General features: G+C 45.0%; 1 protein-coding gene across 1 annotated transcript in view; it reads left to right on the top strand.

Annotated features, from left to right (window-relative positions):
* Positions 1–3,495: 3,495 nt before the first annotated feature.
* LPXN (leupaxin) overlaps positions 3,496–21,805 on the top strand; it is a 39,339-nt gene continuing 21,029 nt past the window's right edge. Inside the window, exons 1-3 of the mRNA XM_040259435.1 lie at positions 3,496–3,723; positions 9,086–9,243; positions 16,722–16,768. Of these exons, the coding sequence (XP_040115369.1) occupies positions 3,711–3,723; positions 9,086–9,243; positions 16,722–16,768 (218 nt within the window). The 5' untranslated portion in view covers positions 3,496–3,710. The remainder of the gene's footprint in view (positions 3,724–9,085; positions 9,244–16,721; positions 16,769–21,805) is intronic.

The raw sequence follows: 21,805 nt of genomic DNA, 5'->3' as shown, positions 1-21,805 counted from the left end.
CGGCGGCGGAGGCGGCGGCGGCGGCGGCCGCGGCGCTGCTCCCCCCGCCCCCCGGAGCGGCCGGCTCACTCACTCTGCGCGCCTCTCTCCCCCCCCCCCCCCGCCCGGCCCCGGGGGGGCCCCCCCCCGCCCCCTGCCACTCAAGGGCCGGTACCGCTGGCGGCGCGCGCGCGCGCCCGCCACAGGCGCACAGCGGGCCAATCAGGGGGAAGAAGCGGCTCCTTGGCCCCGCCCCTCGCGGGTTTTCACGTCGCGGCGTCCCGGGCTTCCGCCCACCCCCACCCCGGCCTTCCACCAATCAGGAAACGGCTCCAAGGGAGCGCGCGAGGTTTCCTTCCCCGCGCACCCGTTCTCACCGTTAAACGGCTGCGTCTCGCGACAATCCCAAAGTGACCTTTTTTTTTTTTTTTTCCCCCCCACCTCCGGAGCTCAACGCGCGCCCGGGGCAGTGGGAGGGGCAGGCCTCGCGAGGGGGCGGGTGGGAAACGCACCTCCTTCCCCGCCTCGCGCGCACCCTGGGCTGGCTGCGCGCGCACCTGCCGCCCTAAGGAGCCGCTAACGCCACAAGGGCTTTCTATCCTTCTCCCTTAAGCCGCGGAGGGAGCCTCGGCGTCCTTCCGCCTCCACCCCGGCCCCACTTTCCTGTCTGTGGCCTTTCTGTCCCCAGCGCCGCGAGGTCTTGCGGGGAAGAAGGGGGGGAATTTTTTTTTTTTGAGCTGTCGCTTCTCCTTTAAGAAAAAAAGCCCCGTCGGCCGCCGGATGAAAGTCTCTGAAAAAATGGCGGCGGTGGAACAGAGGCGGGGTCGTGAGGGCAAGGAGGACCCGCCTTCTGGCGCATGCGCGTGGTCGGCTCGCTCCGAGGCATCCTGGGAAGTGAAGTTCCGCTTCCCCCTGAGCCTTCGGAAGACAGATGGGAACCCCGAGGCGGAGAGGATGCTGGGAAGCTTTGACCGTTGCGCGCTGGGAGAGGTAGTCGGCTGTCCCGTCAGTTCGAATTGGCTCTTCCGGGAGGCGGCGTTTCCGGGTTGGGCCTGAGCGCCCGCCCGCATCCGGGTACGCCTACCGAGCCAGTCGCTGGCTGGGTCGCCTGGCAGTTTCCCGTAACTTTTCGCTCGGTGTTGGCGAACCGTGTCAGGGTGGCCACGCAGTAGCCCTCACCTCTGGTTAGACGGCGCCGCCGCGGGGACGGGCTAGCGTTCACATACATCTGCATTATCCCATCTTCTGTGCGCGTCTGAAGGTCAGGAGTTGACTGGTCCCGGCGGCTCTTAATGGGTCTGAGACAATTCCTACCCCTCATCCGATCCTTAAGAAAAGTTTGTGGAAAGACTTGTGGAATTGCTTTTTTCCCCCTGGATATCAGGGCTGAAGACTGGCACCCGCTGCTTAGGTTTGGCCGTGCCCCCTGGGTTGGAGAAGAGTGGTGAAGCATTGTTAGCGTGACTCTTGTGACCTCCCCAGATACCTGAAGGCTTCCCACCCCGAAACCATCTGCTTCTGCGGTTTTTAAATGTCGCTGCTACACAGGAAGCACGGTCAGAACAGCAGCTTTGTTAGAATTTCTTTTTCCACCAGCATGTGCAGCTAAATGACTCTAGTGCATCAAACGGGGGTTTCCATTTGCTTATCAACCAAGTTGCCTTTGGTGAAGGCTCTGAGCTGCTTGCATTGCTTCCCCCCTTTTTTTTTCCTATCGTCCATTATAATGAAGGCGCGACCTGCAGGAATGCTCCTCAGTCCTGGAAACGAAAGCACCCAGGGTTAGAAATCTCCAAAGTGAGTGGCTAGAAACAAGCTCTCAGAATCCAATTCTACATTTCACATGAATCATTTAGTTAAATTGCAGATAGAGCCCAATATTTTGCAAGCCAAGTGCTGAAGAGCCTTTTTCCTTCCAGTGTTTTGGCTCAGTTCAGTTCAGTTCAGTCGCTCAGTCGTGTCCGACTCTTTGCGACCCCATGAATCCCAGCACGCCAGGGCTCCCTGTCCATCACCAACTCCCGGAGTTCACTCAGACTCACGTCCATCAACAGTGATGCCATCCAGCCATCTCATCCTCTGTCGTCCCCTTCTCCTCCTGCCCCCAATCCCTCCCAGCGTCAGAGTCTTTTCCAATGAGTCAACTCTTCCCATGAGGTGGCCAAAGTACTGGAGTTTCAGCTTTAGCAGCACGCCAGGCACCACTTCAGACTGGGCAAATGTTCATCTTCTCTGGAGTGTTTTGCACTTTGATGGAGCTAAAGGCATTTCAGTTGTAAAAACTGGCATAGTGTGGGTGGGAGTTTTTCAAAGCTGTGTTTGTAGTGAGCAGACTTTTGGAATGACGCTGACATCCAATGGCTGCGAAAAGTAATGCAGAGGTGGGATCTCCTTTACGTTAAAAAATAAAAATAAAAAAGTTTTTAAGAGTCACAAAGGAATGGAGAATGAGTGATTCCTTTCAGTTAACTGTAAAAAAGACCACTGGGTTGTAGAGGAAAGAATACAGGCTTTGACATTAAATCTGTATTGTAAGTATTATAGTAAGCAGCAGAGCTACTTACTAATTCTGTTAACTTTAGCAAATTTCTATTTCACTACTGGTAAAAATGGGAATAATATCTATTTAACAAGACCATAGTTTTACTTTATGTACTGCCACCTTATAGCAGACCTTTTGAAAGTGCTTTATTTTATTCAAGGTAAATAAAATCCCAGTAGCCAAAAAAAAAAAAAAAAAGGGGGAAAGTTGACCCCAGTGTCACTTTTGAGAGAAATTAAGGCCATATAACTAGACAGCAAGTGTGTATGATTGAAACATCTGCCCCTAAGAACCTGGTGTCAAGTCTTCCAGTTTCATTCTTCATGAGCATTTTAAATCACTGAAATAAACCTGGCCGGAGAATCCAGCTGTAAGCCTGGTCCAGAGAATCCTGTTCTGCCTTTAACAGGTTGATGATCTATTCAGAAAAGCAAATAAGTGTAATTTCTGGATAATTGGGTAAATAAAGACAGCAAAATGAATTGAGTGCTAGTTAACTCTGATGGAAATTTTATGAAGGAGATTATGCTTCCATGGTCTTTCAGCTTCATAGAAAAAAAAAATCAGAATCTCACAGCAGTCTACCCTACCCACTCTGGGGAAGAAACACAAATGCAAATCTGCCATTCCCATGAATTCAAGATAAATCCAAGCACATAGTAGGCTCAAAATTTTCAAAATTAGTTTTGCTTCTTTATCACCTTGGCCAGTGCACAACCAGAACTCTAATCCAACAACCTGTCTTTCTATGTCTCATTTTTTAAAACTCTGACTTAGAAAAAAAAACTCTGACTTAGAAAAAAAAACAACTCATCAAAAGACAGGAAAGTGAAAGTGAGGTCGCTCAGTCGGGACCCGTGTACTGTGTAGCCCACCAGGCCCCTCTGTCCATGGGAGTCTCCAGGCAAGAATACTGGAGTGGGGTGCTATTTCCTTCTCCAGGGGATCTTCCCGACCCAGGGATCGAACCCAGGTCTCCCACATTGCGGACAGATGCTTTAACCTCTGAGCTACCAGGGAAATAACTCAGAAGTGGGAGAGAGGAAGTGCTAAGCAAATACAGGAACCAAAAAAGGGTTCTAGAGGCTGCTTCACGCTGGCTCGTTCAGTCCCTTTGCGGTGCTCTTCTCCAGCACTTGCAGTGCTCTACAACCTGTGCCTGGCACCAGGGCATCTCGGGTGCGAGACGATGGAAGAGCTGGGTGAGTGAGGAGCTTCTTGGAGGAGCAACTCGAAGGGACTGAAGACTCGGGTGCCCTCTCCATGGGTGGTGGGGTGTACTTCTAGCCAGATGGAGGACAGTGTTGGAAGATTTTCTTTTCACTGCTTTCCTGACCTCAGGCCAACCAAGAGTGAAGCATGAGGAACTATGTTATTTTGGGGAACTATGGGTTCGCTGTTTTTAGAGGCACAATAGGCAAAGAATTTGGTACTAACCACAGAGTAAACTCTGCACAAATACTTTCGAACTGAGTTGTGCTTGAAATTGTGATTTTGTTAGGAGCGTTTTTGCTCCTTGGGGGGCTGCAGGAGATCATAGTCAGGCTACAGAGTCGGTAAGTTCAGAGATGTGATTTGGGGAGGAAAAGAAATAGGGGGGACTGGGTAAAGGGTGTTACAAGGAGAAGAAACGGACTAGAAGTATGAGAATGAGAGATCCGCAAAGGGTGGAGAAAGGCCAGAGTTTTCCACTTGTTCCATGGTTGAGTATTAAGAAGACACAGCACTGTTACTCCAGGGCTTTCATTGCTAAGCTTTTTACTGAGAGCAGCGCTGAAGGAGCAGATGACCCTGGCCTGCAAATATGACACCTCCTTCCACTCCAAAGCAACTGCAACCAGCGCTGAAGCTGTGGGCCGCATTGCTCAGAGAGATCCCTGATTTCAGACCTTGGGTGTGCCGTCAGGCTTGTCGTTCTCGGGACTCATGCCATATCCTTTGCCAATTTTTGTTGCCATCATGCTTACAAACGCTGAGTCACTAAACTTTACCCAGTGTCCAAGCTGTATAATTCCACGGTGTCTTGGGTGGTTGTACGTCAGAAGTGCAAATGACAGCAACAAGAAAAATCTCGCATGTTGTCTTTTTTAAACGTGTTTTGAGAGCTAGAGGGGTAGAGGAAGGAAGGAAGGCAAATTACAGACGGGAAGCGATGTTAATGGAAAGGAAAAGGGTATTTAATATTAACATGTGAACTATTTTGAAAGTAAAGTCTATTTTAATACGTGGAGTAGAATATATTTTGAACTTGGGGTAGAATCCTAATTCTTATCCTGTGTGAGTGTTGGAGAGATTCATGTTTTTGGCTGAGTTCCACCCGAATCCAGCTCTGCTTTTTTAGGGATACGCCATGCTTTCATGGAGAAGAAAATGGGAACCCACTCCAGTATTCTTGCCTGGAGAATCCCATGGACAGAGGAGCCTGGCAGGCTACAGTCCACGGGGTGGCAAGAGTCAGACATGACTGAGCGACTAAAGAGAGAGAGAGATGGCTTTCATGTCGTAATTGGAAAGGGAACTAATCCTCATTCAGTGACTTAAGCTGAAACTCTACATTTTTGTATATGTTAATCATGTCAGTGTTCCAAACAACCCTCTGAAATAGGTGTTATCCACGTCTTTTTTTTTCAAATAAGGAATCAGAAAAACAAAATAACTTGTTCAGCGTCACGCATAGGAACGCCTGACTAAGTGACTAAACCAAAGCCTGATTAAGTGACAAGCTGTTCTTTTAGAAGCCTGTTGGCCCTGGTGTTCCAGCCAGTAGGACAACCCAGGCAATTAGAAGATGTAAAAAAAATAGACTGGGGCAGTCTTACATTTCCTCAGCGGGATGAAGGGCAGAGGAGTTTGGTCCCGAAATACAGAAACTACCAGATGGCCTGGAGGCCGCGGTCATGCATGTCAGCTGGGCGGCCGCACCGCACCGGGCCATTACCTTCTTCAGACTGTCGGCAGCTCAACGTCCGCCTGAAAGACGTGGGGTGGGTCTGTCTCCTCCCATGTGGGGAAGCAGTGGGGAGGACGAGTCAGCCCAGTGGGCCAGGGTTTCCTCTTGGCGGCATTGCTGCCCAAGGTGGGTGGTTTATGTCCACTCGGGAGATCTCACCCAAACCCTCATTATGGGAGGGTGCCACTTACGGGGGAGCCAGGAGCAAACTGCAGCTCTGAACGAAGTCATTACAATCCACGGAGACACTCGAGAGCCCTCCCTTAATTCTTCTCCTGTAAATGTTGACATTGCTTGATTTCCTCAGACAAAGGGCTATAAAAATGGATGGTAGAGTTTTCAATCTGATACCCCCAACCCTGCAGCCATAATCCCTTATTTGTCATACATTTGAAATTCAGTTCAGTTCAGTTCAGTCACTCAGTTGTGTCCAATTCATTGCGGCCCCAAGGACTGCAGCACGCCAGGCCTCCCTGTCCATCACTAACTCCCGGAGTTTGCTCAAACTCATGTCCATTGAGTTGGTGATGCCATCCAACCATCTCATGCTCTGAAATTAGTCATCTTCAAATTACAGAATCTGGCCAAAAGGCAAGATAATCTCAGAGTGTTGGTGATATGTATACACATAGGAAACAGGAAGAGAAAGGGCTGTTAACACATGACTGAAAGGAGTTTTAGTAACTCTGGTTAGCTGGTGCTTGTAAGGGTAACCTACTTTTAGAGGGATGGTTTGCTTCTCTTGTAGAGGGTCGTCCCTCTCCCCTCATCTTTTTTTAAAATTTATTTTAATTGGAGGCTAATTACTTTACAATATTGTAGTGGGTGTACGTGTGTTCCCCATCCTGAACTCCCCTCTCTCTCCCCTCATCTTTATTGCAAATGCTTTTTATTTTGAATCCGAGAGGAACCATGACTTCTGTTTGCAGTAAAGCTTACGAAATAGAAAAGAAAGAAGCTGTATCTTAATAGAGGGCTACAGAATAAAAATATGGAACTCAGAAATTTGGCATTCAGTCTGAGAGAAAAAGTTTTATTTTCTATTTCTACCTTAGTTTTCTTTAAAAATTTAAGAAAAAACCTTTATTGTAGAGAATTTTACAATTTACAAGAGGAAAAAAAATACTTAAATCTGATGTACCCCTGAGTCACCTTAAACAGTTAACAACTCTTGGTCAATCTTACTTCATTTATACATCCACCCATTCCTTCTACTCCTAGATCATTTTAAAGTAATTTCAGGCATTGTTGTGATTTCATCTATAAACGTATATATATCATTATGCAAGTAACTCTAATATCATATCCATAAAATTCTTAATAGTAATTCCGAATGGACAGGGAGGCCTGGAGTGCTGCAATTCATGGGGTCGCAAAGAGTCAGACACGACTGAGCGACTGAACTGAACTGAATGTCATGAGAGACCATTATCACATCTAAAATATTGACAGAAACTACAATATTATCAAGTATCCTTGTCACACCTGAAATACATTAACAGTGCTTACTACTTATTGAATTTTCAGTCACTGTTCTAATTCTTTTTTGGTGGTTCTTGCTTGTTTATTTAAGATTCATCCACTGAATCAGTTATAAATCTCTTGAATCTTTTTTAACCTATTGGTCCCCCTCTGTCTCTTCTTTTCCACTGAAGTTTATTTGTTGAAGGATCATTAGCCCTGAGGAGTTTAGCTCATTTTGTTTGTCTCCAAAATGGTGCATACAATTCAATATATTTGTGAGACAGATGCTTGAGAAAGATCTGCAGAAGATTTCATTTGTTAAAAAAATGATCAGACCTTTTCTTATGCCATTAAGAAATACCCATCCCCCAACATCGGAAATGAAATCATTTTTTAACGACCTGTAAAGTTCATTTTCCCCATCTGAAGACTTTAGATAGATCCTTGCTGCTGCTAAGTCGCTTCAGTCGTGTCTGACTCTGCGTGACCCCTTAGACGACAGCCCGCCAGGCTCCTCTGTCCGTGGGACTCTCCAGGCGAGAGTACTGCACCAGGTTGGCACTTCCTACTCCAGAGGCTCTTCCCGACCCAGGGATTGGAGCTGCAGCTCCGGCAGCTCCCGCACTGGCAGGAGGATTCTTTACCCTCCGAGCCATCAGCCGGCGCTCAGGAGCAGCGTGACCCTACACAAGATATTTTTCTCTTTCTTAATCTACAAAATAAGGACAATGCTATCACTTGACTCAAAGTATTAGGATGACTAATATATAAATATACAGCTATTATATATCACATCATATATTATATTATATTATATTTATATTTATATGAATAATATACATGTATGTCCTGTGTTAATTTTATTAATTATTACTATTAATTTCCTGAAAACAGAAAGTTGATAGTGTAATACTTATACAAGAAAGTCCGTTGGTTTCTCCTAAGAAAACTACAAAAGAAACAAATCTCAGCTGTTTGGACTGCAGCAGCTTGTTCGATTTTGCAGTATGTTTCCAATCAATCCATTTTTCTCCCCACACTTTTAAAAGACAGAGTGCCAATACCTTGAGAATTTTGTTACATGCTGGGGATATAAGGGAAAAAAACCCATCAGGATTAAGAATCAGTTTTACTGTACTGATACGTTTGGGAAAACTGTAAAATAATTGCTTATATTTTTCTGATAGGAAAACATGTAGCATTTACACCTAGGGTCTATTATACGGAGCGTAGTAAGTCAGAAAGAGGGAGATAGGCATCGAATATTAGCGCATGTATACGGGATCTAGAAAGATGGCTCTGATGAGCCTGTTTGCAGGGCAGCGGGAGATGCAGACTTAGAGAACGTGCTGTGGACACAGCGGGGGGTGGAGACGCTGGGAGGAACTGAGAGCGGCATTGCAGCGTCTACATTAGCATGTGTGACATTAGGTGGCCAGCAGAAATTCGCTGTAAGACACAGGGAGCTCAGATCCACTGCTCTGAGACAAGCTAGCGGGGTGGGGCGGGGAGGGAGGCGGGAAGGAGGTTCCAGCGGGGGCCATGTGTATACCTGCGGCTGATTCATGCTGCTATATGACAGAAACCAACACAGTACTGTAAAGCAATTATCCTCCAATCAAAACTAAGTAATTTTAAGTTTACTGCTTTCCCTGGCTGTGCCAAGTCTTAGCTGCGCACGTGGAGTCTTTGATCTTCAGTGCACCGTGTGGGATCTAGTTCCCCGACCAGGGGTTGAAATCAGTACCCCTGCCCTGGGAGTGCGGGGTCTGAGCCACTGAACACCCAGGGATGTCCCCATTTACAATTCTCTAATTGGAGATCTTCCTGGGTGATCCACTCTCAATGATAAAAATGAATATGGAGCAATAGAAAAAGTCAAACTCTAGAGTGAGACCATGTGATTGAATCCAGCGGTCAGAAATAAGAAATAGGCTACAGTATGCAGAGGCCAGTAAACATATCCTGGTAAAATAGACCATATTCTTGAAGTCAAATAAGGAGTAAAGGAGAATGTTTAAGTTTAGATTTAACTCTTAACCTAAGAGAAGAAGGAGATAAATGGCAGCATAGTGGGGATACTCAAGAGGATAATTATTCTAGAAGATGTGCATGGCCATATCATGATTCCCTTGTATCTTTTGATATAGATGCCTTGTTAGAGGAACTGGAATACTCTACCCTCCAGGAAAGTGATGAATACTCCAAGGCAGCGTCTCCTGCCCTGTATCAGCATTCCAGAAAGGAGAGTAACCTTGCTGAGACTTCAAAGGTCCCTTCCATTCCTGATGACTCGAATCCCTTTCCGGTAAGTTTTCATTTATTGAAGTACCTCAAATATTTGAGTGCATTTCTGAAAATTAATTGTATCTCAAATAAAATTATGTTAAAAGGAGAATCACATATTCAAGAGAGAGAAAAAACCTTCTCCTTAAAAATTAAAAAAAAAATTTTTTTAATGATAAAGATGGTTGTTTTTGGAAAGAGAAGGAGCACTGAGAAAAGCATCACAGAAGAATAAGTCTTTGGAAACTGTTTTTTTCTTATGAGGGCCTGGAGCTGGTAGAGTATTGTGTAACTCACTTGGGATATTCTGCTATCACCATCTGGGTATCAGAAGGCATGTTGCAGTTTGATTGGAATGTCACTCAGTCAGACCAGAGATCACCTGGGCAAGGCCAGGTGACAGTTTAGCTAAATCTTCTCAGGATGGCTTCTTTAGGGTATTCACTTTCTGGCTCTTCTTTTCTGCTGAATATATTAGGAAATTCAATTATTAGTATATCCAGAGGTGAGGAAGCTCTGGGGAACCAAACCAAGAAAACTACACTCAGGAAAGACTATGAATTAACCTCCCCAGAAATCCAGTTTATTAACTTCTGGTTAGAATGTAAAGGATCAAGTAGGACAGATACGAATAACATTTGTTGATATATATCCTTTCCTATGGATATGTCTACATGCATCTACTTTATAATTAGAAGCTTACTTGGTGAGAATGGATTAGTATAGGAGGAATTAAGAAGATGCTTTTCATATCTGGTGTTTCTGAACGATGATTTTTTCTTTTCTTTTTGGCCACACTGTTCTGCATGTGGGATCTTAGTTTCCCGACCAGGGATTAAACCTGAACCTCCTGCATTGGGAGAGCGGGTCTTAAGCACTGTACCACAGGGAAGTCCCTGAACTATGATATTCTGACCCATCCTTGTACACTATAGGAAATCACCAGTAGCACAGACTTGAAATCTGAGCCTGTGGGAAGGCTTCCTCTTTAACTGCTCTTCCTTTCAGCTATGCTTGTGCAGCTTTCAGGATACACGTTTCTCTCTTTTCTAGGGAGCCATTGTCTTTGTTCTCACTGTGAGGTATAGCCATAGACTACTAACTGGCCCCCTAACCTGCCCCCCTGCAATTTCTTCTCCAAATGGCAGTCAGGATAATCCTGTAAAACTTAAATCAGATCACCTCATTCTCCTACTCAGAACCCCGTGATGAATTCTCATCTCATTTGCAGTAAAAAGCCACAGTCTTTACACTGACCATATGTCTTGGTTCACTTGGAAGAACCTGGGCTTTTCCTTATTTTCTTGACATCCTATTACTGACTTTACCTTTTACCCCAGATTTTCCATTTTGGGGGTGAAATTTTTAAAATTAGTATTAGCTTTAAAGTAAACCGGCATGGATTATAAACCCCGAGTTGGTTCTTCTGGCTTCTCTCACAGTCTCCTGTAGTATATAAAACACATGTGCAGTAAACAGAGTTCTTATTTTATTATTGCTGTTGATCAGTCGCTCAGTTCTGTCTGACCCTTTGCAACCCCATGAACTGCAGCACGCCAGGCTTCCCTATTCACCATCTCCTGGAGCTTGCTCAAACTCACGTCCATCGAGTTGGTGATGCCATCCAACCATCTCATCCTCTGTCATCCCCTTCTCCTCCTGCCCTCAATCTTTCCCAGCATCAGGGTCTTTTCAAATGAGTCAGCTCTTCTCATCAGGTGGCCAAAGTATTGGAGTTTCAGCTTCAGCATCAGTCCTTCCAGTGAATATTCATGACTGATTTCCTTTAGGATGGACTGGATGGATCTCCTTGCTGTCCAAGGGACTCTCAAGAGTCTTCTCCAGCAGCACAATTCAAAAGCATCAATTGTTCAGCACTTAGCCTTCTTTGTGGTCCACCTCTCACATCTGTACATGACTACGGAAAAAACCTTAGCTTTGACTATATGGACCTTTATCAGCAAAACGGTGTCTCTGCTTTTTAATTCACTGTTTAGGTTTGTCATAGCTTTTCTTCCAAGGAGCAAGGGTCTCTTAATTTCATGGCTGCAGTCATTGTCCACAGTGATTTTGGAGCCCAAGAAAACAAAATCTGTCACTGTTTCCACTTTTTTCCCATCTATTTGCAATGAAATGATGGGACCGAATGCCACGATCTTTGTTTTTGGAATGTTCACTTTAATTATAGCTGGATCTAATAGGTGTGGTTTAGTCGCTAAGTCATGATCGACTCTTGGCAACCCCACGGACTGTAGCCCACCAGGCTCCTCTGTCCATGGGATGCTCCAGGCAAGAGCACTGGAGTGGGTTGCCATTTCCTCCTCCAGGGGATCTTCCCGACCCAGGGATTGAGCCTGAGTCTCCTGCACTGTAGGTGAATTCTTCACCAACTGAGCTACAAGGGAGGTCTAGGATCTAAGAGATGACTAATGACGATGACTAGTCTCTCATTTCCTGATCCTGTTAAGATAAAATCTAACTGGCAGCACCCTTTGAAGGGTGATACTCAGGGTGCTGGCTGTTACAGCTAGAGCTCAAGCACAGCAGTCAGTGGCAGCCGACTCCTCTGGTTTTAAGTGGTGGCAAGAAAAATGATGAGGTATTTTTTTCCCCTGCTGGCCACTTGTCATAGCACCTCTTGTGCCCTGCTGTGGTCCGTGAGACGATCTGTGAGATGCAGAGAATCTCCTCGGGGTCAGAGAGAAATACAGGAAACTGTGGCTTAAGGTCATACACATCTTGCTGAAGAAACAGAGGCTGAGCACTCTTGCCACAGGGTACAGTGTGATCTAAATGTTCTTGTTAGAGCAGTTTTGTCACTGTATATTAAAGATGTTAGTTTTATTATTTGGTAATGCTTTTAAATTCTGTAATGAACATTTCCAGCAGCATTTGGCTCAAATCCAAACTGAAACCAAAACTACACGTTTAACTGTCTCAATAAAGTTGATGTTTGAGACTCTGGAGGTCCAGCGGTTAAGCATCTGCCCCCTAAGTGGGATCTATTTATGCTAATAGTCACTTTTGAAGTAGATCTTGATGTTTCTTCATAATGTTTGTGTCTTCTGGTTTTCGAACTGACAATGATATTTCTACTCCCCACCCCCATGTTGGATGGTAAATATTAACAAAGTTGAATAAATACTTTGTGCAGAATACACACTCATCATCATCTCTTCTTTTTAAAAAAGCTTTATGATTTATTTATTGGTTGTGCTGGGTCTTCATTGCTGCGTGTTGGTTTTTTTCTAGTTTCGGGGGGCTTTCTCTCGACAGGGAACATGGGCTGTAGGGAGTGCAGGCTTCAAGATTGGGGCGCCTGGGCTCAGTATTTGTCCAAGGATTGAACCCGCGTTCCCTGCTTGGCAGGCAGGTTCTTAACCACTGGACCACCAGGGGAGTCCGATCCTCAACTTTCTTGAGACAATTAAACGTGTAGTTTTGGTTTTGAAAAGTTAATACTTAAGAAGAACGTGCCAGATGACAATTCAACGTGAAGCTGCAGGAGGTATGTTTACACGCCGTTGTGATACACACCTTCCATACGGATGAAATGACTCTCCTCAGTTAATTTTGCTCATTTTCAATTCTAAGTTTTCTTGTGCTTGTAACTAAAGTGAACTAGTGATAATTAATTGACTCTTTTTGCAAGCCACCAGATAATGTCAGATTAAATCAGTTAGAGGCCTCAATTAGAAACTTTAGTTCCAAATTGGTTTAATTGTTACAGCTCATTCAAAGGACCTCGGAAAAGTACTTAGAAGTTTATTCTTCTGTCTAAAATGAAACATCTGATATTGCTAATGCCATTGTAAATTTAGTTGAAAAGTTCAACGATGGAGATCAATGTTGTTTGGAGAGGGTGGTGATGCTAACACAAAGTTTGACGGAGCACAGCCTACTGGCAAAGCCACTGTGTGGAGCAGATAGGTAGTTGGAACTGGTCGTGATGTGCACAAAATTCATGACTGCATTCAAATAAGCTTCTGTATTCTACCAATCAGAATAGAAACTGTCGTTAAAATTTACAAAGTCTCTCTCTCTATATATATATGTATATATATACACACAATCAGTGGAGAAGGAAATGGCAACCCATTCCAGTATTCTTGCCTGAGAAATCACAAGGACAGAGGAGCCTGGTGAGCTATAGTCCGTGGGGTCACAAAGAGTCAGACATGCCTGAGCGACTTATCACACGTGCACACACACACAATCAGGGTGTGCGTGTGTATATATGTTTATATATATATATATCATCTACAAAACTTTTGTGACAGAAGCTGTTGTTGAATCTAAAAATATATATTAGCATGGTTGTATATATTTTCTCTATTCATTGCCTGCCATCAACTGGGTTTTAGAAATGTCTGAGCCTCTGAAAAGTCACTTTGTAAAGCAATCTCAATGGAGGCCATGTTATGTGCAAAATCAGTTGGAAATATTTAATCAGATTATTTAATGCGTGTAGCATGAAAATTCAGCTTTTGAAGTTTTTAAACAAGTTGCAATTATGTGCAACAAAGTTTGCAAAAAGGAAGTAGCTCAGATTTCTCCTTACAAAAGCCTGGGAGGAAATGAACCAATCAAAAGATGAGCCCTTAAACATTTTAATGACCTAACTTGAAAATCATGTTTTGGAAACATCTCAACCTTGATGGACCTCCTGATTTTAGTTGAATAAATTTATATTCCCATCAGAATGGGATGCAATTGTGAAGGCCTATGATTTTGCAGTATCTACATTTGATGAAATATTAGAAGGCACCATTTAAGAGCTCTGTCTTGTAAAAATATCGAAGAAAGTTGTGCTGGATGGAGGCAGAAATACCACACGTGTGAAAATATTGGAGCTGAAATATTTACACATTTTAATATAAAAAATAGGATTGAAAATATCTTCCACTCAGCAGAATCTGCTCCAAACTTAAAGGTTCATCACCATCTAGACAGGGAGTATCTTCTCAATTAAAATTATTATGGGCCATGGAGAAACCAGAGAAGGCAATGGCACCCCACTCCAGTACTCTTGCCTGGAAAATCCCATGGACAGAGGAGCCTGGTGGCCTGCAGTCCATGGGGTCGATAAGAGTCAGACACAACTAAGCAACCTCACTTTCACTTTTTACTTTCATGCATTGGAGAAGGAAATGGCACCCCACTCCAGTGTTCTTGCCTGGAGAATCCCAGGGACGGGGGAGCCTGGTGGGCTGCTGTCTATGGGGTCACACAGAGTCGGACACGACTGAAGCGACTTAGCAGCAGCAGCATGGAGAAACAGTGTCAACAATTTCAGATATACTAACCGTAAAACACAGCTTCACAGAAGACTGCAATTTAATAAAAAGTGTAAAAGTAAATAAGATCATGTTGAAAAAAGGCATTTTTTCAGACAAATTTTAGCATCACGATGTTAAAGACAACAATGGCTAAGTAGCCAATTAAGATATGCATACGTATATCTCAAAATATTTACCTGTGCCATTTTAAAATGCTCAAGTAATCAATATAAAAAATATAAAATTTTTTGCTTTCATGTTCATAGCTATGTGTCATTTTAAAATGTTCTAGAAAATTTTATTTTGAGTAGAATTAGTTGATAGGTCCACCAATATGATAAAATAAAAATATTGGTCCATAAATACACGTTTTAAAAATTAATGTAATATTAGTTGTTTTCAGTACTCTCTTTCACTCGCCAGGAGTGAGTCAGCTGGTACAGAATCCACCTGCCATGCAGGAGACCTGGGTTGGATCCCTGGGTTGGGAAGATCCCCTGGAGAAGGGAAAGGCTACCCACTCCGGTGTTCTGGCCTGGAGAATTCCATGGACTGTAGAGTCCACGGAGTCACAAAGAGCTGGACAGTACTGAGCGACTTCCACCTCACGTCACTCTCAAAGGTGTCCCAGTCTGAATAGTAAAGTGCGTGGTCGCCGACCTGCATGAACTGGGCCCTGACTCGGTTCTTGCCTCACTGGTGCGCTCTGCTCAGGCCGCGCTCGTCTCTGCTCCGCAGGTGCTCGACCGTGGGGCCGGTGAGACCTGTACGCTGTCCTCATTCCCTTAAGGCCTTGCCCAAGCGCTCCTTCCCCAATCAACATATCGATGAACGCCATCCCTCCCCCTTTTCTCATCTCCTTTCTTGTTGTTAGTCTCTAAGGGGCGTCTGACTCTTTGTGACCCCATGGACTATAGCCCCCACCAGGCTCCTCCGTCCTTGGGATCTCCCAGGCAAGAATACTTGAGCAAAGCAAATGATGGCCCGAGTACCCTTAATAGAGTATCCTTAATATCCTTAAACGGCAGAATACTGCCATTTCCTTCTCCAGGGGAACTTCCTGACCCCGGGGTCACACCTGCATGCCCCACTTCGGCAGCTGATTCTTTAGCAGTGAACCGTCAGGGAAGCCCCTTTCTCATCTCCTACCCATCATTAATGCTTATTATTTTTTTACATATTAATTTATTATCTCTCACCAACATAAGGCTCAGGAACAATTTCTATTCTTTTTTGTTTTTTGACTCCTGGATCCCTTAGCGCTCACACCTGACGGGCACTCAATAAATATTTGCTCATGAAATAAACTGCGGGTCAGTTATCCTTTAGAGTCACTCTTTATTTCTTCCGGTGCCTTAACTTGAACCGCGTTATACTCTCCCCTGACTGCATCCTGTCTGGTTCAAGGGGCTTCACCCTGACTCATGCTGTTTTGTGGTTCTTTTCTGAGAGGGGTGACGTCTCAGTTTCAGTGCTTTGCGGGCGGGGCGGGTGGGGTGGTCCCTGTATTTGTTCACAAGCCAGCTACTGTGCTGAGAATTTGGCCTTTCTCTATGGGATGGCTGCTACTGGTCTGCCTTGTCAAAGATTTGACATATGCTAGTTATCAATCCCCTTTAGAAGCTCCAGACATCTTCTAACTCTGGCTGTGGGTAAGTACTAGTATGCTTTTTAAATTTATCTTTTACTAAAAAATTTACTGAAGCATAGTTGATCTCAGAGAAGGCAATGGCACCCCACTCCAGTGCTCTTGCCTGGAAAACCCCATGGGCGGAGGAGCCTGGTGGGCTGCAGTCCATGGGGTCGCTAAGAGTCGGATACGACTGAGCCACTTCACTTTCACTTTTCACTTTCATGCATTGGAGAAGGAAATGGCAACCCACTCCAGTGTTCTTGCCTGGAGAATCCCAGGGACGGGGGAGCCTGGTGGGCTGCCGTCTCTGGGGTCGCACAGAGTCGGACACGACTGAAGTGACTTAGCATAGTTGATCTACAATGTTGTGTTAATTCCTGATGTGCAGCAAAGGGATTCAGTTATCATATACACACACATATATATATATGTATTATCTATTTCTCTTTCATATTCTTTGCCAGTATGGTTTATCACAGGATATTGAATAGAGCTCCCTGTGCTTTACAGTAGGACTTTGTTGTTTATCCAACATTCAAATAATGAGAAATTCATTCTTTATTCTTCTCTGTCACTTGCATGTCTCAGGTGCAGCTTGTGTATACTACCGAAATCCAGGGACCCGACGTCTACAGGTATTTTTCTTTTTAATTAAATATTTTACAAATTAAGGAGGCTCGGGCCGTCATTCGCTTTGCTCAAGTGTTTGTTACTAGCATTTGTGTTTCCCTCCCCTCATTCCATGGTCTGTGAGCAGCGGTGGAATTCTGCCAGCTGACACGTGGCAGTTTCTCAGGGAGCCTGGCTTCTGGACAGGTCATCTACTCGTCTGCGCGGGTGGACGCTGTTGTTTCCTTTACCCCCTGACAAAATGTAAACAGCCCGAGTTACCGCAGGTGCTTTGACCCAGCTATTCCAGATACCGTCCTTCAGTTCACAAAAGAGAAAACAGCCACAGAAATGTCAGCAAGATGCTGACAGAGTCAGAGCTAGGATCAGGGCTGAACTAAGACAGTGGGTTTCCATGGCAGATTGATGAATATATGCTGTTTCTGTTCTATTGCTACATTGTATCTGACTCTCTGCAACCCTGTGGACTACAGCACGCCAGGCTCCTCTGTCCTTCACTGTCTCCCAGAGTTTGCTCAAATTCATGTCCGTTGAGTCGGTGATGCCATCCAACCATCTCATCCTCTGTCGCCCCCTTCTCCTTTGCCTTCAATCTTTCCCAGCAGCAGGGTCTTTTCCAGTTAGCCAGCTCCTTGCATCAGGTGGCCAAAGTATTGGAGCTTCAGCTTCAGTAGCAATCCTTCCAGTGAATTTTCAGGGTTACTCAACATTTATTTAGCGGTGGAGGGATTTCCTTTTAATAAAAGTTACATATTGCTGCAGATTCTACTTACTAAATGATCTCTTCTGGCCAAGGCAGAGTTTGACGATCTAAAAAATTAAAGGGCCACTGTTTCTGTTCTCTCTTCAGTTATAACTAGAAATTAAAAAAAAAAAAATCAGACAGCATTCTGGGAAACAAATCAGAGGGTTTAAAATGTAAATGCTAAAGCTTCACGCTTGGTGAAGAAAACTACACCCCATTAACGTGGTTTCAGCATTGCAAGCAGTAACGCACACGTGGCACAAAGATACAAGGAGGGCCTGTGCTCTCTTTTGAAGCCTTGGCACAGCTTCCCATTTTAGCGGGCTTTCTGTTCATGTGAGAGTGAAGCCAACTCACTCATACGTATCGCCAGCTTATTCCAGTCCTAGGGAGCTGCCTGCTGGGTGTGCCCCTTAGGCCTTCCCATCTCTCTCCTTTGTAAAAAGAAAAAAATAGCAAAACATGAAGTACGTGCTACGCTGTAGCTTCTCAGTTAATATTTCATATTTTTTTATATTGAGGAAACCAAGACTTGAAACGCTAGTAAACACAAGGATACCTGTATGAAACCCAGCCCGGCCGGCGGCCACTTTGCTGTGTGTCTGGCCTCGTGACCCGCTGACCGAGTGGCATCCTAACTCCCGGGCGCCTTTCCTCTGGAGTACTGATCTCTGGGGAGAAGGAAATGGCAGTGCACTCCACTGTTCTTGCCTGGAGAATCCATGGGCAGCGGAGCCTGCAAGGCTACAGTCCATGCGGTCACAAAGAGTCGGACCCGACTGAGTGACTCACACACACACACACAGATCTTTGGGCCAGGAGAGCTGACCCTGAGGGTCAGGTTTTACCGGCTCCAGGGTCCGTAGGCTCCCACCGGCTGCAAACAATGGAAGGCGCTGTGGGGAGACTGGGCCGGGCGGGTGGGGGTGCTGGGGGAGAGGGGTGCAAGGCAAGGACGGTTAGGGCATGTGCTCGCCCAGTCTCTCTCTCTCCAGTGTCTCTGACAGCAGTTGTATCTCCTATGGCTTCTGATTCCCTCCTCTGCCTGGGAACCTGGGCTCCTGGGGTCTGGTAACTTTGCCTCTTCGTTTTGTGCCTTTGACCTAATGGCTTCTTGCTGAACCTGATCTCTGGGTTCCCTCAGTGTTCCCTGTTTGCGTCTGAGCTCTCCATCACCCATGTAATTAAATGGCTGAATTAAATTCCTTCTGCTTACTCTCAGTCTTTGTATTTTCCTGAGCAGATCTCAATCGATGCAAATACCACGACTGAACGATACTCACCGTGTCGTTCTGTGTGGGAGAGTGATATGAAATCCAGGTGACCTAGTCAATATGTAACAGGCTGATCCAAACCCGAGGCTGATAAAATTCAGAGCTCGCAAGGCTTCCATGTACAGATTCAGCGTGAGACACAGAAGCAAGATTCCTGCATGCTGTTTCCACCATTGCCTTTGACTTGCTTACATTAACCAAACATTACTTTCAACCTTGAAAGTATGTTCAGTAGTACCAGGTGTGGATATAACAATATGATGGTTTTTAGAAATGTATCTTTTATATGACCCAAAATAATTTTAGTTAAGAATAGGGAAGGACACTTCATAAACATATTGCAGAGGAATAAATAGAGGAAAAAATAAAGCCCTTCACTTGGTAAGTCTTGAACTCAACTTTTATTTTTTTTTATGGTTTATCATAGGATTTTTTTTTTAATTGGAGGATAGTTGCTTTACAAAGTTGTGTTTGTTTCTGCTGAACAACAACGTGAGTTGGCTCTATGTATACACATGTCTCCTCCCTCTTGACCCTTCCCCACTCCAGCCCACCCCTCTCAATCATCACAGAGCACCGAGCTGAGCTCCCTGTGCTATACAACATATCTGGTACCTTAGACCACTTGGCCATCCTGACACCCTTATTGGTATTGTTAAGACCTCTGCATAATGAAGTTGTTACTGATGGCCTACTTACGTACTTTTATGACGTGGCATCCATGGTAAAGAAGCCGCCTGCCAGTGCAGGAGACTAAGAGACACAGGTTCAGTCCCTGGGTTGGGAGGATCCCCTGGAGAAGGGCTTGGCCACCCACTCCAATATTCTTGCCTGGAGAATCCCATGAACAGAGGAGCCTGGGGTAGGGGTGGGTTACAGTCCCTGGGATCACAGAGAGTCAGACACGACTGAAGCGACTTAGCAAGCATGCATCATCTTAGAGATGGAAGGAGAAATCAAAGGAGCTCTGATTTGAGGGTTTCTCTCTTTTCAGGAGCGTTTCCTGTAGTGAAGTCACCATCGACAATTCAAGAGGTCTTTCGTTTCTTATTTAGAAGTTGATACTGTTGACTCAGTTACTCCTAGCGTATTATGACAACGATCTCTCTTTCCTTCTACACTGCACTAGGCGCCTAGTTAGGAACTAGTGAGAGGGCCTCCCGTGGCAGGCAGTAGGGCTTGCCCTCCCAGGGCAGGGGCACGGCGCTGATCCCTGGTTGGAGGACTAGGATTCTGCCTGCTACACAGCACAGCCAAAAAAACAGGGTGGGGGGAACAAACCAGTGAGAGTCCTTTCACTAAGAACAAGAATGCCCATCTGTGGGATGAACAGGTTTTTGGATTATACAGGGCCACGTGAGACGCTGCATTTTTTCTATGCTGGGACACAGCAGAGAGGTGTTCAGTCCTGCCACCTATTGTATTCCTAAGTACGTGCCTGTGGCAGCAGTTCCTGAGGGATTAAGACTGAAAAGAGTTGTGTGAGAGACAGAGCTCCTTTGCACTTTGTTGGAAACCTCCAAGGACTAAATCCGTCACTTGCATACCTGACCATTTTTGTTCTTCGATTAACTACCCGCCTCCAAAAAAAGAAAATCAAACCCAAATTTGTGTCTGGCAGGAAGCCATATTGTACCTAAAGGACAAAGTCTTTTAAGAAAAGATCCACTTTCCTCCTACATTATCCTTGTTGTTAGATGTTCAAACGTTCGTGAGCCAGGAGCAGGACATGTTGTACCCAAGAGATGGTCTTTTTTTGTTGAGAGGAAGATGTCCGTCTTTCTTCTACTTTTTCCCTAGTTGATAAATACATAAAATAAGTAAAATAGTAAGGTGTTTGTTGTCATGTATGAAACACATTTAGTGAATGATTTAGAATATTTGACTTTATGGCTTTGTGTGTGTGTCCCTCTCTCACACACACGCACATAGTCTGGTGGGTTGTTAGCTAAGCTTCTTGATTAACTTGATGACAAACACTACTCCAGATTCCGTTACTTGTATCACCCCGTAATTCCACTTCTCAGAATGTACTCTGTGGAAGTGAAGGTATCAAACATTCATTTAGCAGTGTTGACTACAACCGTGAAAATCAGAAACAATCTAGGTGTCTAACAATAAATGGTCGGTTTAACAGATTCTAGCACATTATGCGTTTGAAAACTGTATAGCCTTTATACATCTTTCAAAAGATAATTTAGTGATAGAGAACACAAGCGTAGCAGTCTGCAGGCCCAAACTCTGTTATTTGCCTTTTGTGTAGGGTAGAGCAAAGGTTTTAATGTCCGTAGGCCCTAGTTTCTTCATCTGGGGGTAGTACTGCTGCTGCTGCTAAGTCGCCTCAGTCGTGTCTGACTCTGTGCCACCCCAGAGACGGCAGCCCACCAGGCTCCCCCGTCCCTGGGATTCTCCAGGCAAGAACACTGGAGTGGGTTGCCCTTTCCTTCTCCAAATGGTAGTACTACTTACCTCTTATTGTTTTTGTGAGGATTTAAAGAGAACCCATGCAAAACCCTTTACAGAGGGCCTACTGTTATATACCGGAAAAGGCAATGGCACCCCACTCCAGTGCTCTTGCCTGGAAAACCCATGGATGGAGGAGCCTGGTAGGCTGCAGTCCATGGGGTTGCTAAGAGTTGGACAGGACTAAGCGACTTCACTTTCACTTTTTTACTTTCATGCATTGGAGAAGGAAATGGCAACCCACTCCAATGTTCTTGCCTGGAGAATCCCAGGGACGGGGGAGCCTGGTGGGCTGCTGTCTATGAGGTTGCACAGAGTCGGACACGACTGAAGCGACTTAGCAGCAGCAGCAGCAGGGTTATATACACATTCAATAATTGTTAACTCTTATGGTTGCAAAGGATGGATAAGGATGTGAATTAGGGGATGGAAAAATGTTAACTTGAAGAATGTTTACATGAAGAAAACCAGTAATATTCAAATTTCCTAAAATCATACACAATCATAGAAGAGTGTAAAAACATAAGCCATCGTGTCTACGGTGTTCAGTTCAGTTCAGT

The sequence above is a fragment of the Oryx dammah genome, unplaced genomic scaffold, assembly GCF_014754425.2.
Source record: "Oryx dammah isolate SB20612 unplaced genomic scaffold, SCBI_Odam_1.1 HiC_scaffold_17, whole genome shotgun sequence".
In the NCBI taxonomy this organism is placed as follows: Eukaryota; Metazoa; Chordata; class Mammalia; order Artiodactyla; family Bovidae; genus Oryx; species Oryx dammah.
Note: the sequence above shows the minus strand (reverse complement) of the source record. Positions and strands in the feature narration are given on the sequence as shown.